General features: G+C 32.9%; 3 protein-coding genes across 4 annotated transcripts; 2 read left to right on the forward strand and 1 right to left on the reverse strand.

Annotated features, from left to right (window-relative positions):
- Positions 1-639: 639 nt before the first annotated feature.
- LOC123209984 (1,4-dihydroxy-2-naphthoyl-CoA thioesterase 1-like) lies at positions 640-1418 on the forward strand. The gene is made up of 2 exons (XM_044628105.1): positions 640-890; positions 960-1418. The coding sequence occupies exons 1-2, from the start codon at positions 750-752 to the stop codon at positions 1302-1304; spliced, it is 486 nt and encodes a 161-aa protein (XP_044484040.1). The 5' UTR covers positions 640-749; the 3' UTR covers positions 1305-1418.
- A 25-nt stretch (positions 1419-1443) lies between these two features.
- Positions 1444-2581, reverse strand: LOC123209983. The gene is made up of 4 exons (XM_044628104.1): positions 2207-2581; positions 2070-2120; positions 1837-1970; positions 1444-1754 (listed from the first exon to the last, which is right to left on the reverse strand). Exons 1-4 carry the CDS (start codon positions 2516-2518, stop codon positions 1673-1675), a joined length of 579 nt encoding a protein of 192 aa, XP_044484039.1. The 5' UTR covers positions 2519-2581; the 3' UTR covers positions 1444-1672.
- A 7683-nt stretch (positions 2582-10264) lies between these two features.
- Positions 10265-13119, forward strand: LOC123210120 (guanosine deaminase). Of its 2 annotated transcripts, none has more exons than XM_044628332.1 (5): positions 10265-10425; positions 10816-10875; positions 10963-11153; positions 12538-12642; positions 12735-13119. In XM_044628332.1, exons 1-5 carry the CDS (start codon positions 10410-10412, stop codon positions 12921-12923), a joined length of 561 nt encoding a protein of 186 aa, XP_044484267.1. In that variant the 5' UTR covers positions 10265-10409; the 3' UTR covers positions 12924-13119. The 2 variants fall into 2 exon arrangements, with proteins under 2 accessions (XP_044484267.1, XP_044484266.1); XM_044628331.1 differs by lacking the exon at positions 10265-10425 and adding an exon at positions 10453-10653.
- The last annotated feature ends 1086 nt before the right edge of the window (positions 13120-14205 follow it).

Consider the following 14205-nt stretch of genomic DNA (forward strand, 5'->3'; position numbering starts at 1 on the left):
AATTACTCTATTTTATGTTAAAACTAGTAGTTTGCTTATTGTTTCTTTATATGATAATCAATTACCCATTAAAGTCTAAAAATTTAACTTTAAAATAATACAATCGATAATTGGTAAAGTTTATAATTACTTGTTAAATATTTAATAAATTTAATTTACAATTCATATGACAACACTAACTATTATAAATAGTAAAATTATTAATAAATATATAAATATAACTTATAATACATCAATAAAAAAAAATTACATCATTTTTTTATAAGTTTGTCAAAAAGAGTTACTAAATAAAAAGTTAACACCTTTAAAAGATATAAATTTGGTATTTGATAATATAATATTAATTTTTTTTAGAGGATAAAAGTTTTATATATTGAAACTTTTTTTATTAAATGAAACAAATTAAAGATATCGAAGATCTTTTACCATAATAATATTATACAATATTTATTTAAGTCAATTTAGGCTGGCTTCGTATTAATCTAACCAAATCCAATTGTTTTTTTATCAACTTTGACCTGATCGGAACTACTTGTAGAAAATTATAACTTTAATTTGACTTTTTCATCTTATATGATGTCGAATGAACATTTCGTGTTGAATTTTGCTACGTCTAGTATTTAATAGCTTTGAAATTGTAATTGGGAGATCCACCAACCATCGAACAAAAAATAATTATAATAACAATACAAGTACGCGACTCTTGTTGCTTTATCTGTAGTCCTTTTGGACGCTTCAACTTTAATTTCATGGATGAATCATCCTTATCCTCATCCTCCAACAAGACAGCTGAAGTCGATGTTCCCCTCCATTCCATAGGGTTTGAAATTGATGAATTAACCCCGCATAGAGTCACAGGCTACCTTCGAATTCACAAAACGATATGTCAGGTGAGCTTATCAAATTTCTTTTGCAATCATTTGTCTTGATATAATATTATATTGAATTATTGAAAACAGCCGTTCAAGGTGTTACACGGTGGTGTATCGGCTTTGGTAGCAGAGTCGTTGGCAAGCATAGGGGCTCACATGGCATCTGGTTTCAGAAGAGTGGCTGGTATTCACCTTACCATTAATCATTTGAAACCCGCTGAGCTTGGAGATCTTGTTTTTGCTGAGGCTTTCCCTGTCAATGTTGGAAAGACTATTCAGGTTTGGGAGGTTCAACTTTGGAAAATTCATCCTGCAAACTCAGATATGAAGTCCATGGTTTCTTCCTCTAGAGTTACCCTTTTATCCAACATGCCGGTGCCTCAAAGTTCCAAAGATGCTGCAGACAATCTTAAAAAATTTGCTAAGTTGTAAACCTAACCATTCTCTTTTTGTCTTCGGAAAAGTATTATGATCTTATTACTATTCTGCCATTACAACTGCATTTCTTTTTCATTTCAATGAATAAATTTCATTAAGAGAAACCAACCATACCAACTCCTTTCACCTGTCATTCCTACATAAAATACTTGGATTGATGCTTTTCTTTACAGAATAATGTTATAAAAGAGCAAGGAGATCAAATAATCCGTACATAAAAGCGACTTACTTGGTTTAACAAGTTACAACAATATTACTCTCTTATAGTTTATATAGAAGCAAGCTATCGGTACATATTTTATTGCTCCTTTGAACAAACAATAGACTAACGGATCAAATAATCATTGAAACACAGAGGTGAATCAATCGTTGCTAATACTTGTGGTGAAAGTGGGCTTATTGCTTCTGCTTTTGTCGGCAAAGGAAGTACCAGAAATCTTTTGCCTTGAAAATAAAAACACACACAAATTAACCGTCAAAATGCAATTACATGTTGCATTAGAAGAAAAAAATGGAAATAAAATACCTGAGATTGGTAAGCTGTCGAGTCAGTTCGTTAATCTCCAATACCGAAAGTTTGAGGGAAGATAAGGTTCCGGGCACTTCTTCAGAAACTACTTTGGACAATTTTTCCACTGAGACACCCAGTTTCTTAAAAGCCTGTAACCAAAAGAAAAAAAAAATGAAATTACAACAAGACGTAGAGTTCTTCATAGACTGATGAAATAGAATCAACTTAATGAATTGAACTAAACTTACCATCATGGTAGGAATTGAAATAATAGCCAAGGAGAAAATCGCCCCAATAGTCTGGAGAGGGTTGAAACCGAAGACATGAAATTAAGAATGTAAACAAAGCTTAAAAAAAAAAATAAATTAAAATGGTTAGAAAATACCGCAGAGAGGACGTAGCCGAGGGAAAGAAGGGCCAATTGAGGAGGTGGACTATTGACTTTGGCAAAATTAATAAAAGGGGGATTGGCAGATGATGCAGAAGAAGAAAGGAAGGAGAGTTGGGGTCGTTGTGTAAGTGTAACGAGAGCATTATTGGAGCTGGAAAGTGGCGCTGCTGAGACAGATACTGAGGAAACACTCGTTTTTGTTGAAAGAGATGGAACCCAATGAAGAGGCTTGTGCTTGACAGACACCGCCATCCACACCGGATGTGGATCGGAGAAACCTACAAAACCACCACCGGCCCCCCACATAATATCTCCACAAATGGTCGATCGCAAACTATGTCTTCACCATGGATGACTGTGAATCGATATGGTTTTTAGGGTCCATCCAAAGTCAACACACCTGGACTGGACCAGTGGGTTTGGTCTGATGGGATGAGCCCATAAGATAGATTTTGGTTAAGGATCTAATTGGTTAAAAGAAAAGTTGGGTTAATCTTAAATGACCCAAAATCCGAAGAAAGAGTTTTGGCAAATGGGTTTATTTTTAGGATGTTGAATATAAATGTAAATCTGATTTGGTAATAATTAATAGGGAAATCATATTAAATGACCGAAATTGAGGGGATTTAAGTAAAATTGTCTAAAATAATTAGGGTTAAGTAAAAATACTTTTATTTTGTGAAATGTTCAAACTGTCCTATATATAAACCAAGAATTTTACTTATTTTATGCTTAATTTTCCCACGGTTTTACTGTATACAATCAAAAATTTTTACGTCTCCCACAGTCGTTCCACTAGCGAAGAGATTTTCATCGATTTTCATGTTTTTTGATGATTGAAAACGACAAAAAAGGTTAGTACATCTTCCCTATTATTGTTTGAATGAATTTATTGATAAGAGTATTGAGATTTGAGAGAGATTTTGTGGTTTGAAACTCTAGGATTCCGATTTTGAACAATACATAAAATGTTTTGATTTTTTATTGTTTTGATTGAATTTCTTGAGAGATTTTGTGTTATAAGATATACACATTTGATTTGTGTTGAAATTGGGGCAGAAATGACGATTTTTACTCCAGAAAAGGGGTTAGAACAACCAATGTTCCTGTCTGTAGGAACAATAGATCCCACAGTTAGGACAAATTCTCCCACAATCAAGAGAGATTGACCATGGGTTAGGGGGTGAAGTAGTATTTTTAAAACATTAGGAAGCTAGGGAAAAGCGGTTAGTCCACAACGGGTGTTTGTGAAATTTGTCATGAGACAGTGGTTTAATGTCATGAAAACCGTTGGTCGGGGGGTAATTTACTTTTTGAAACTGCAAGGGCATTAAGAGATTAGAAAATTGTTGAAGGGGCAAGGGACAAATAATGGACTTGTTTGTAGTAGAAATTTCCTGAGGGGTAAATTAATATTTTTCATATCTAGGGTTTCTCGACGTGTAGTTTTCGAATTTTATATCTATTTTTTCTGTTTAAGAGTTTTCGATATATAGTTTTTGAATGGGAGAAGGACTATTTCCCACCCAACTTTAGATGCATTTTCAAAACGCCACCCACGGCAGATGAAAATCCAGTTTTCCCACCCATGAGCTGTTAATTTGGATGATTTCTGTTTGCATAAGGGTAAAATGTCCATTTTACCCTTGTTAGATGAAATGACAGAAATATCCTCTGCAAAATTCATCCCAAAATTTATGTAAGGGCTTTACCATTCACCCCCCTTAGGTTTTAGAAACTAACATTTCACCTTACCTAAAGTTTTTAAACTTTGAAAACTAACATTTTCACCCCCAAACCTAGGGTTTTCATATTTTTCAAACTACAGCCGTCCCCCATAACTTTCAAAACTAGTAGTTTCACCCCCATTCTTCAACTTCATCTCCCAACGTCATCTCCGACATCGTCACCGGCCTCCTCCTTCTCCTGGTGCGACGGCGGTGGTGCGATGAAGAGATCTTCATCTCCTCGTCGCACGGTGCGATGAAGAGACGGAGATCTCTTCGTCGCACCACCGTGCGACGAAGAGATCTCTCTTCGTCGCTCCACCCAGACGACGAAGGACGACTCTTCACCGTCCTTCATCTCTCGTTGCGTGGTCCAGAGGCTACGACGAAGGACGATGAAGCGTCGTCCTTTGTCTGTTCTTCCAAATCTGGATGACGTTTCGTCGTCCAGATCTGGGCGACGAAGGGTCGTCCTTCGTCGTCCTTTGTAGTCGGAGATGGGAGATCGGTCGATTGCATCGGCCGTCGGTGGTGGCAGGTGAAGAAAGCAAACCCTAGGGGTGAAATCTAAACTTTTCAAACTTTGAGGATGGGTTAGTTATTAGTTTTTAAAACCTGGAGGGGGGAAATGGTAAAATTTTAAAGTTTTAAGGTTTTAAATAGTAAATGACGATTTTGCCCCTGTCTCTAACTGAAAAATTGAACGGCAGTTTGGCCATTGGTGGGAAAACTGGATTTTCATCTGTCGTGGGTGGCATTTTGAAAATGCATCTAAAGTTGGGTGGGAAATAGTCCTTCTCCCTTTTTGAATTTAACATTCAGTTTTTCGATTTTTATACTTTTTTGGTATATTTTACGATGTAATGACGTAATTTCAGTTCGATATTTCGATTTTTCGTTTATAGGATATATCATTCATATTTTTAAATTTTAGTTTCGTATTTTTTAATTTCGTAGTTTTATGATATATCGACTCGTATTTTATAGATTTCTGAACGATTTTTTGATTGGTGATATTTTAACGTATTTCAACTTATAGAATTCAAATTTCGGTTCCGTTTATTTTATTTTCGTCATTTTAAGATAAATCGAATCGTATTTTTTAGATTTTCTAACGATTTTTTGATTATTGATATTCTAAGGTATTTTAATGTATAGAATTCAAATTTCAGTTTTGTTTTTTTTATTTTTACCGTTTTAGGATATATCAACTCGTATTTCAGATTTTCGAATGATTTTTCAATTGTTGATATTCTAGGGTATTTCACCGTATAAAATTCGAATTTGAGTTTCGTTTTTGTGATTTTCACATTTTTAGGATATATTGACTTGTATTTTCAAATTTCTGAATGAATTTTTGATTGTTGACAATCTATGACATTTCAACGTATAAAATTTGAATTTCAGTTCCATTTTTTTATTTTTGTTGTTTCATGATATATCGAATCGTATTTTCAGATTTTTGTATAATTTTTCAATTGTTAACATTCTAGGGTATTTCACTATATAGAATTCGAATTTGACTTTCATTTTTTTTATTTTCACTTTTTTAGGATAGATCGACTTGTATTTTCATATTTCTGAACAAATTTTCGATTGTTGATAATCTAGGGTATTTTAACGTATAAAATTCGAATTTTAGTTTCACTTTTTTATTTTCATCATTTCAAGATATATCGAATCATATTTTTAGATTTTCGAACGATTTTTTTATTGTTGATATTTTAGGGTATTTCAATATATAGAATTCGAATTTCAATTTTATTTTTTCAACTTTCACCATTTTAAGATATGTCGACTCGTATTTTTAGATTTCTAAATGAATTTTTGATTGTTAACATTCTTGAGTATTTCAACGTATAGAATTCGAATTTCAATTTCGTTTTTTCGATTTTCATCATTTTTGGATATATCGACTCGTATTTTTAATTTTTTGAATGATTTTTCGGTTGTTGACATTTTAGGGTATTTCACCGTATAAAATTCATAATTTCAATTCTGTTTTTTTATTTTCACTTTTTAGGATAGATTGACTCGTTTTTTCAGATTTCTTAAAAAATTTTCTATTGTTGACATTCTAGGGTATTTTAACGTATAGAAATCAAATTTCAGTTCCATTTTTTCGATTTTCGTCATTTTTGTTTTGACTATTTTTCTATTTTTTATCTTTTTATGTTTTTTTATTTGTCATTTTTACATTTATTTATATATCTGTTTTTTATGGATGTCTTACAAATTTTTAAAATTTTTTACAAGATACTTCTCACAAAAAGAAATGTGTCGAAGACGAGCTGTGAATTCTCGATAAGTCTAAACACTTGCAGGAAGAGGTTATATGTCATACACAACGTATCGCATTGTTGAGGATTATTCTACACTGACCCCGACTCACCGTCAACTGTTTGAGAGGACATGTTTCGGGTATCTCTTTCGTCTACCCGAAACCAAATTTTTCAGAGTGTTGGTTCATGCATTTCTTCTACGACAGCTACATCGACCCTCCGTTAGAGACGAGTTATGGTTTAGGGTTAATGGGGTTGACATGAGATTCAACACATTTGAGTTTTCTTTGGTGACAGGCTATCATTTAGCCGACTCATTGCTCTTTCATCATATGTTCTCTGTTCATCCGGACATAAAATAAGAGATACATACTTTTGGGGTTGTTCAAAGGTCTAGTATCACGACATAGGAAGTGTTTTTTTTTGTCAGGCCATGGGGGGATGATGATATTAACATTGTCAAGATGGTCTTGTTGTACTGTCTTCATATGGGGTTGTTAGGGAATGATAGACGAAAGAAAGTATCTGTCTTCATATGGTTTCTCCTCTCGTAAAACCATTGCTGCATGATACCACGAATGAACTTGACGAGCATTGTGATAGGTAGACCCTATACATGTCTGACAAGGGTGTTAAATGACTCTGCAATATTAGTTGTCATGAAATTGTATCGATGCCCAAAAAGTATGCTCTATTCCAACACTCAGATCTGACCTAACGTAGATAAGCCCCAGCTTGAGAGTTTATCGAATCAAGAGATCGTATCATAACCTCAAATTTTGCTTCTGTGTATGACTTTGCAGCTTTTCAATATGCACCCGCAACCTGCAAGGTGGTAAATAATATGAGAACTTTATGATCAAAATGTATGAAAAGTTAAACATTTCAACAATTTTAATACTTGTTTAAACACGTTACCTTTGAGTCTTGTTTGTACTTTGTCTGCATGTTACACAGAAGGTGATGACAACAACATCCATGGTGGAACCCTAGAAAGACTTCAGTCATTACAGAGTATATAACATGATATCGATATGAGATTATCACTAATTCGGAGAGATCATGGATGCATTCTTTAATCTTCCTAAGAAACCAACACCACATGTCGTGATCTTCTTTTTTACCAACACCGAAATCAATGGGGTATATCTGGTTATTACTATCAAGGCCTACCGTAAGGAATAAATGACCTAGATATCGACCTTTAAGGAAAACAGCGTCAATGCAAATAACAGGTTGAAGATATTCTTTAAATGCACGAACAGAACATCCTAATGTCATGAAAAAATACTTAAATCGATGGTCATCGCCCGTTTTAATAGCAGTAATGGTGTCCGGATTAGTACGTTGTAGATTGTAGCAATTATCTGGTAAGAGCATAAATAATTCCTTCAATAAACCCCTCAATGAATTTAAAGCCCCAGTTTTTTGCCCGCCAAGCCTGTGAATATGAAATGTCAATTTTATACCGGTCAACGATGTCCACAATTATTTTCTTAGGTCGATAAATTCGATCAATCAACATAAACTTTGACCTAATTAATTGATCTAAAGCTCTGGGCCCAACTTGTCTATGATGTGGCATTATTTGATCAACTGAACATGTGTGGGTTGGATTCATTTGGTTGATTTGAAACGCTTCACCGACTTTGGACTTGCTTGCATGTATATACTATTGACAATTTTTAGCTTTGCACTTAATATCCCATCGCCCCTTGTCAAACTTCTTCACCATGAATTGAAATTTTTCAGTAGGGCAAATTGTTTCACAACATTTTTCAGTTGTACTTTATTATGAAAAATATCACTAAGCTTTATACTATTCTCCTTTTGGATCAATTTTGTACCACCTGATGATGTTGATGTTTGTGGAGGAAAATCAAGAAGCTACCTAAATGGATCAGTTGAAGCATTGTCAAAAAATTACCCAAAATAATTTTCATCACTTGAAATAGGATCTTCAAGTTGTAAACTATTCATACCCTTGGTAACAGGTGGCATATACTTGGGCTCTATCTCTTCAGAAGGAATATTGGACATATCATTTTCATCAAAGTCACCCCAGTTGAGAACCCTATATTTCTCTCAATGAGCCCATGAGTTTGCAATGTATAATGGGTCATTACTAAAATCAATCAAGTTTTCTAAATCATATTCTTTTTTCACCCCAGTAATTTCTTCTTCATCTTCTTCTTCCTTTTGTCCTTCAATTGGGGTACATGTAATAAAAACAGGAATACATTTCTGTAACTATTGAGACATATTAATAAGACCCTAGGCATCTTTATCATTTTAGATCTGTACGGGGCAGTCGAGCTCAATTTTTTTCACTTCATTAATAGTTGAAGGTAGTTTTTCATTAGATCAAGATCGCAAGACTCTTTCAAAAATTGAATAAATCCCTCAAATATTGTTCTATAAGGAATTTTAATCAATTGTTTAGATCCTCCAACATATTTCATTGTGTTGTCATCACCTTGAATCTATTCTCCTTGGTAATGAATCGATGTATAACCATCCATTTTAATTATCAATCCTACAATGACAAGTTTTTGAAAAAAATTATTCATTTATAACAAAAAATCTGTAATAACTATTTAAAACAGTCTTACAATTATTAATATCAAAATACCCATGATATTTTTTTAATATTTTATTTAACCCCCTATAATTATTTAACATTTTATGTAACAACTTTGTATGTTATTTTGTATCAAAATGTATCTATCTATTCTTAACATTCCATTTAAAACGTTTTTACAATGTTTAATATAAAAAAAAAACCCTTATATTTTTTTAATATTTCATTTACCCTCTATAATTATCTAATATTTTTTAACAATCTTGTTTGATATCTTGTATCAAAATGTATCTGTTTATTCTTAACATTTCATTAAAAATGTTTTTACAATGTTTAATATTAAAATACCCCATATATTTTTCTAATATTTCATTTAACTCCCTATAATTATCTAACAACATTATATGTTATTTTGTATTAAAATATATTTATCTATTCTTAACATTTCATTTAAAACGTTCTTACAATGTTTAATATCAAAATACCCCCATATTTTTATAACATTTCATTTAGCCCCTCATACTTATCTAATATTTCATTTAATACCCTCGTATGTTTTTTATTATCAAAATATATCTATTTATTCTTAACATGTTATTTAAATCCTTCATATATTATGTAATATCAAAGTATCTCTATATTTTTCCTAACATTTCATTTAACCCCCTATAATTATCTAACATTTTATTTAATACATTTTTATGTTGTCTTGTATCAAAATATATCTATCTATTCTTGACCTATTATTTAAATCCTTCATGTATTATATAATATCAAAATACCCTCATATTTTTTATATTTATTTTACCCCCTATAATTACTTAACATTTCATTTAATACTTTTGTATGTTGTCTCATATTAAAATACATCTATCTATTCCTAAAATTTCATTTATCTTTTACAATGTTTAATATCAAAATACCTCTCATATTTTTATAACATTTCATTTAACCTCCTATAATTATCTAACTTTTCATTTAACACCCTTTTATATTGTCTTGTATCAAAATATACTTATCTATTCTTAACATGTTATTTAAATCCTTTATATATTGTGTACTATCAAAATGCTTCATATTTTTCTAACATTTATTTAACTGCTATAATATTATCTAATATTCAAATACCCTATATATTATTATCTAATATTCAAAATATATCTATCTATTCCAAAACTAGTTTAGGATATTTTTGTTTAGTAATAGAAAAATTACGTATTTTTGCTTAAGAATAAGAAAAATGGGTATTTTTGATTAATGAAGGGGTAAAAAAGGTATTTAATATAATTTCCCTAATTAATATATATATATCTTCTCAGTTATATTGTTAGGTATCTCAGATTTCTAAAAAATAATTTTCTGCTTTTGACAAGCTATTAAATCAGTGGGGTAAACGTGAGCAAATTGATTTTGTATTACTCATCAGGAAAAGTGGAATTTAATTGGATGGCCCCAACTTTTATGAGGAAGTCGGTGTGAAAAGCATTCACAGTTCACACGTTATTTTAATATTTTATTTTCATGACTTCATCTGCATCTCCATTCCAATCAGAAGATAACTCGTGTATTTGTTTGATTCCTTCACTCATTTTCATCACCTCATCATCATGGAAGAAGCTCATGGTAATCAAATCAGCTATCTCTTTTCTTTTCTTTTGCCTCATGTCATGTTTCCTCTTCTTCTATTCTTCTTCTATCTTCGGTTCGCTGTTGTTTTCACTGCAAAACTGTTCTGTTTCTCTAGATTCAGCACTGTTTTATTCAAACAAATTCAAACACGGTTACCCTTTTCACTATTTGCATCAAAATCTAATACTTTTAGTTAAATGCTGCGACCATATCACCAGAATTGTAATGGGATTCTCTTATAAATTAATATCTTCAATTCAATGCAACCTTTCCTTAAATTTATTGATTTTTCAGTAACCTTCTGATTCCATATAAGGCTTAATGGAGTGTTGGTTAAATTGAATTACTCTTCACATATAATCTTTGCCCGCTTTATGATTGCAGTGCTGGAGACAAAGGAGGGAACCATTTCTGTGGCTTCTGCATTTTCTGGACATCAGGAAGGTAATGTTGTCAATTCTATATTATTTTTGTATCGGCAGGTTATGAATTGTTGGTTATGTCATATTTATGTTTATGTTGATCAACCAGCTGTTCAGGATAGAGATCACAAATTCTTAACCAAAGCTGTTGAAGAAGCGTATAAAGGGGTTGAATGTGGACATGGTGGTCCTTTTGGTGCTGTTGTTGTGCATAAGGATGAAGTTGTTGTGAGTTGTCATAACATGGTTTTGAAGAATACAGATCCTACTGCTCATGCGGAGGTCACTGCAGTAAGAGAGGTTGGAATAATTGCTTCAAGATTTTTCATTTTTAAAGGATGCTTGTTGGTGTTACATCATTAGCATTTTCTATACTATATGGCATTTGTGACTGTGCATCAAATTATGTTCACCATTTTCTTCAACCATCTGACTCCTATAGTGAACTTCACCTCTTTACTTGAACTGAAAAATATCTAATATCTTGCTCAAATTACTTCAGTTTTTCCTCTTTTTGATATTGGTTATTTGAAAGTATCAAAGATCAAAACCTTTACCATCCGAAGTTTTCTAGCTCTTATTGTTAGTACTTGGACCCAAGAACTGAGACTCCCATCCAATTGCTGTCACCTAAGAGTTAGTCTGAGTAAGGAGTTTTGAGTTTTACCTGATTAGGTGACTCTAATTCATTAACTCTTTAGATTCTATCCATAGCCAACAAACTGAAAGTACTGTGAAAGTAGAAGTTCTGTATTGGTGTTCATGAGCGCATAAATTACATGTTTGAATATTTGGTTGCCTTTTTTTTTAACCTCAGGCCATTGGAACCATACCTAATCTAGCATAGTGGACTCGCACTTAGAATTGGCTAATGACTCCTTTTTCGGAGTCTTGAATTTAACATTCTTCAATTTTACATGATGCATTGTTGACATTGAGCTGTAGCCTGTAGTTAATTTCAAATAGCATCAGACGCATAGGACTTTTTTTTTTTTTTTTATGCACCAAGAAGAAAGATGAAGTTGAGATTTCTGTTTATTAAACATATCCTACCCCAATGTTCTCATCTCCTGTAGTTGAATTAGATATCACAAACTGCAACAGATTTTCAAGACCTTAATTTAAGAAACATTTGATGAATAAACAATATGGAGGTGATATTTGTTATCTGTTGGAAAATGTATGTTTTTGAACTATTATATGGAAATGATTTATATTGAATATATAATCTAAATTTCAGTAGTAAATCTTGATGATGGTAAGAGTCACTACAGTCAATATTTCTAGTTATAATTTCATCTGATCGTTAATCTGAGAGATATGCTTTGTGCTGATAAACTAGAGAGCCCTTGCATTCATGACACCATAAGTCACTGCTTCCCTCACCAAATTTCTTGACTAGTAAGATAAATATTTATAGTAGGGATACGAGGTTCACCAAGTCTACTCATCACTACCCTCTCAAAAGTCTGTCAAACCATAAAAATCTGCTCATTGGCATTTAGCGTCACCCTTTACTAAGTGCTAGTGCTTCTATTAATGTTGCTCTTACAAAATATGAATGGGATGCACTTAGTCTCAGCTCATTAATGCTTCTCTAAAAAAGTTCATAATTTTCGCTAGTTTGTGTTTCCTTTGTGTGCAAGAATGATTCTCAGTGTGTGTGACAACATATTGTTGCCAGGCATGTAAGAAGCTCAACAAGATTGAGCTTTCGGACTGTGAAATATATGCCTCCTGTGAGCCTTGCCCCATGTGCTTTGGTGCAATCCACCTTTCACGAATTAAGGTCAAACCACTTGGCTTCTTCTCATCTCTTTTTTCTTCCCTGTCAATTCTGATGTTGGGCATAACATGTTATAATACTTTGATGTTAGACAGAGGCTGGTTTATGGAGCCAAGGCTGAAGCCGCCATTGCTATTGGGTTTGATGATTTTATTGCAGATGCATTAAGGGGAACTGGGTTCTATCAGAAGGCTCAATTGGAGATCAAAAGAGCTGATGGCAATGGGGCTGCCATAGCAGAACAGGTGTTTGAGAAGACAAAGGAAAAATTCAGGATGTATTAATTTCTTGTGTTGGCCTTTGATTGGTTGTAATTAACAATTCATCCATTCAGTATATTGGCATAATTTTTAAGGCCATTGTTTAATAATTGATAAACTATTAAAGTTTGAAATGTTGATATGGTATCTGATAAACACAACAGAAATGTTTATATATATGCTCTGTTACAGCAATAACAGAATTTATTTAAGTTGTGAATATTTGAATCCATGGAGAATGGTATAATGATCTCCTTTGATGTTTTTAAATTTCTCATATTACCCATTTCCTGTGTGACTGAAGCTGATGAATGGCATATAATTAGTGGCATGTATGTCCGGTTGGGTGCAATAGTGTACTCAAATTCTTATGGGAAGAACTAATTGGGGCTAAGAATGAGGCACTACTTCAACCCAAAAGCAAACAGTTGAAGATGCCACACGAATTCGTTTTTGTGGGCAGTTTGATAGGTTTGAATTTGGAATCATCTGAGTTCCTTTGTTCCCTCTTTCTTTTCTAAAGAAAGTTCATTTAATGGTCTATCAGACCTATCAATTCAAGATGGATCATTATCAATTCAAAGTTGATGTCTGTTTGCACTAGACTAGCTTGCCTTAGAGTGTTGTATTTGACTGGACTTGTTTTGTGATGAACCTTTAAGAAGGTGTCGTGAAAATGGCATCCAGTTTGTGTAACTTTGTCATTCCTTTGATACGTACAAGATCCGGGTTAGACACAGCAGGATGATGATGATGAGCCAGTCTTCCTCCACTCATGCTCATATTAATGGTGCGTTGACTATATCTCGGAATTTGTACTTTAGTTGACTTTGTCACCCAATAAGTCTCATGATAGCTAAAGGTTGCAGAATGAATGTGTGTGTATATGATACACCCCTTTCTCACTACATATTTATTTGGAATATGTAACTGAACTGATATGTTACATTTAAAAATCCCAACCATAATTACTTTAATAAGTACATAAAAGCGTGAGACCCATTTAAAAATAATCACAATTTTAAATGTGTACTTATTACTGAATAAATAAAACAAGTAAATCCCAAAATGTTAGACCGTAGTCAAAAGTGCATAAATAAGTTTCAATACATGAATAAATGTAAAATCATTAGAATGACTAAAATGCCCCTACCCATCATGTAACATCTCAGGTTGAACCATTGCCTCCGCCTCTGTCTCTGCCTCCGCCTCTGTCTCTGCCTCCGCTTCTGCCACTGCCACCACTTGTTGCTTTACGAATCTACTTGCAAAATCACAAAAAAATATAGTGAGTAAAACACATTCA

This window comes from Mangifera indica, chromosome 3 (assembly GCF_011075055.1).
Source record: "Mangifera indica cultivar Alphonso chromosome 3, CATAS_Mindica_2.1, whole genome shotgun sequence".
Lineage (NCBI taxonomy): Eukaryota > Viridiplantae > Streptophyta > Magnoliopsida > Sapindales > Anacardiaceae > Mangifera > Mangifera indica.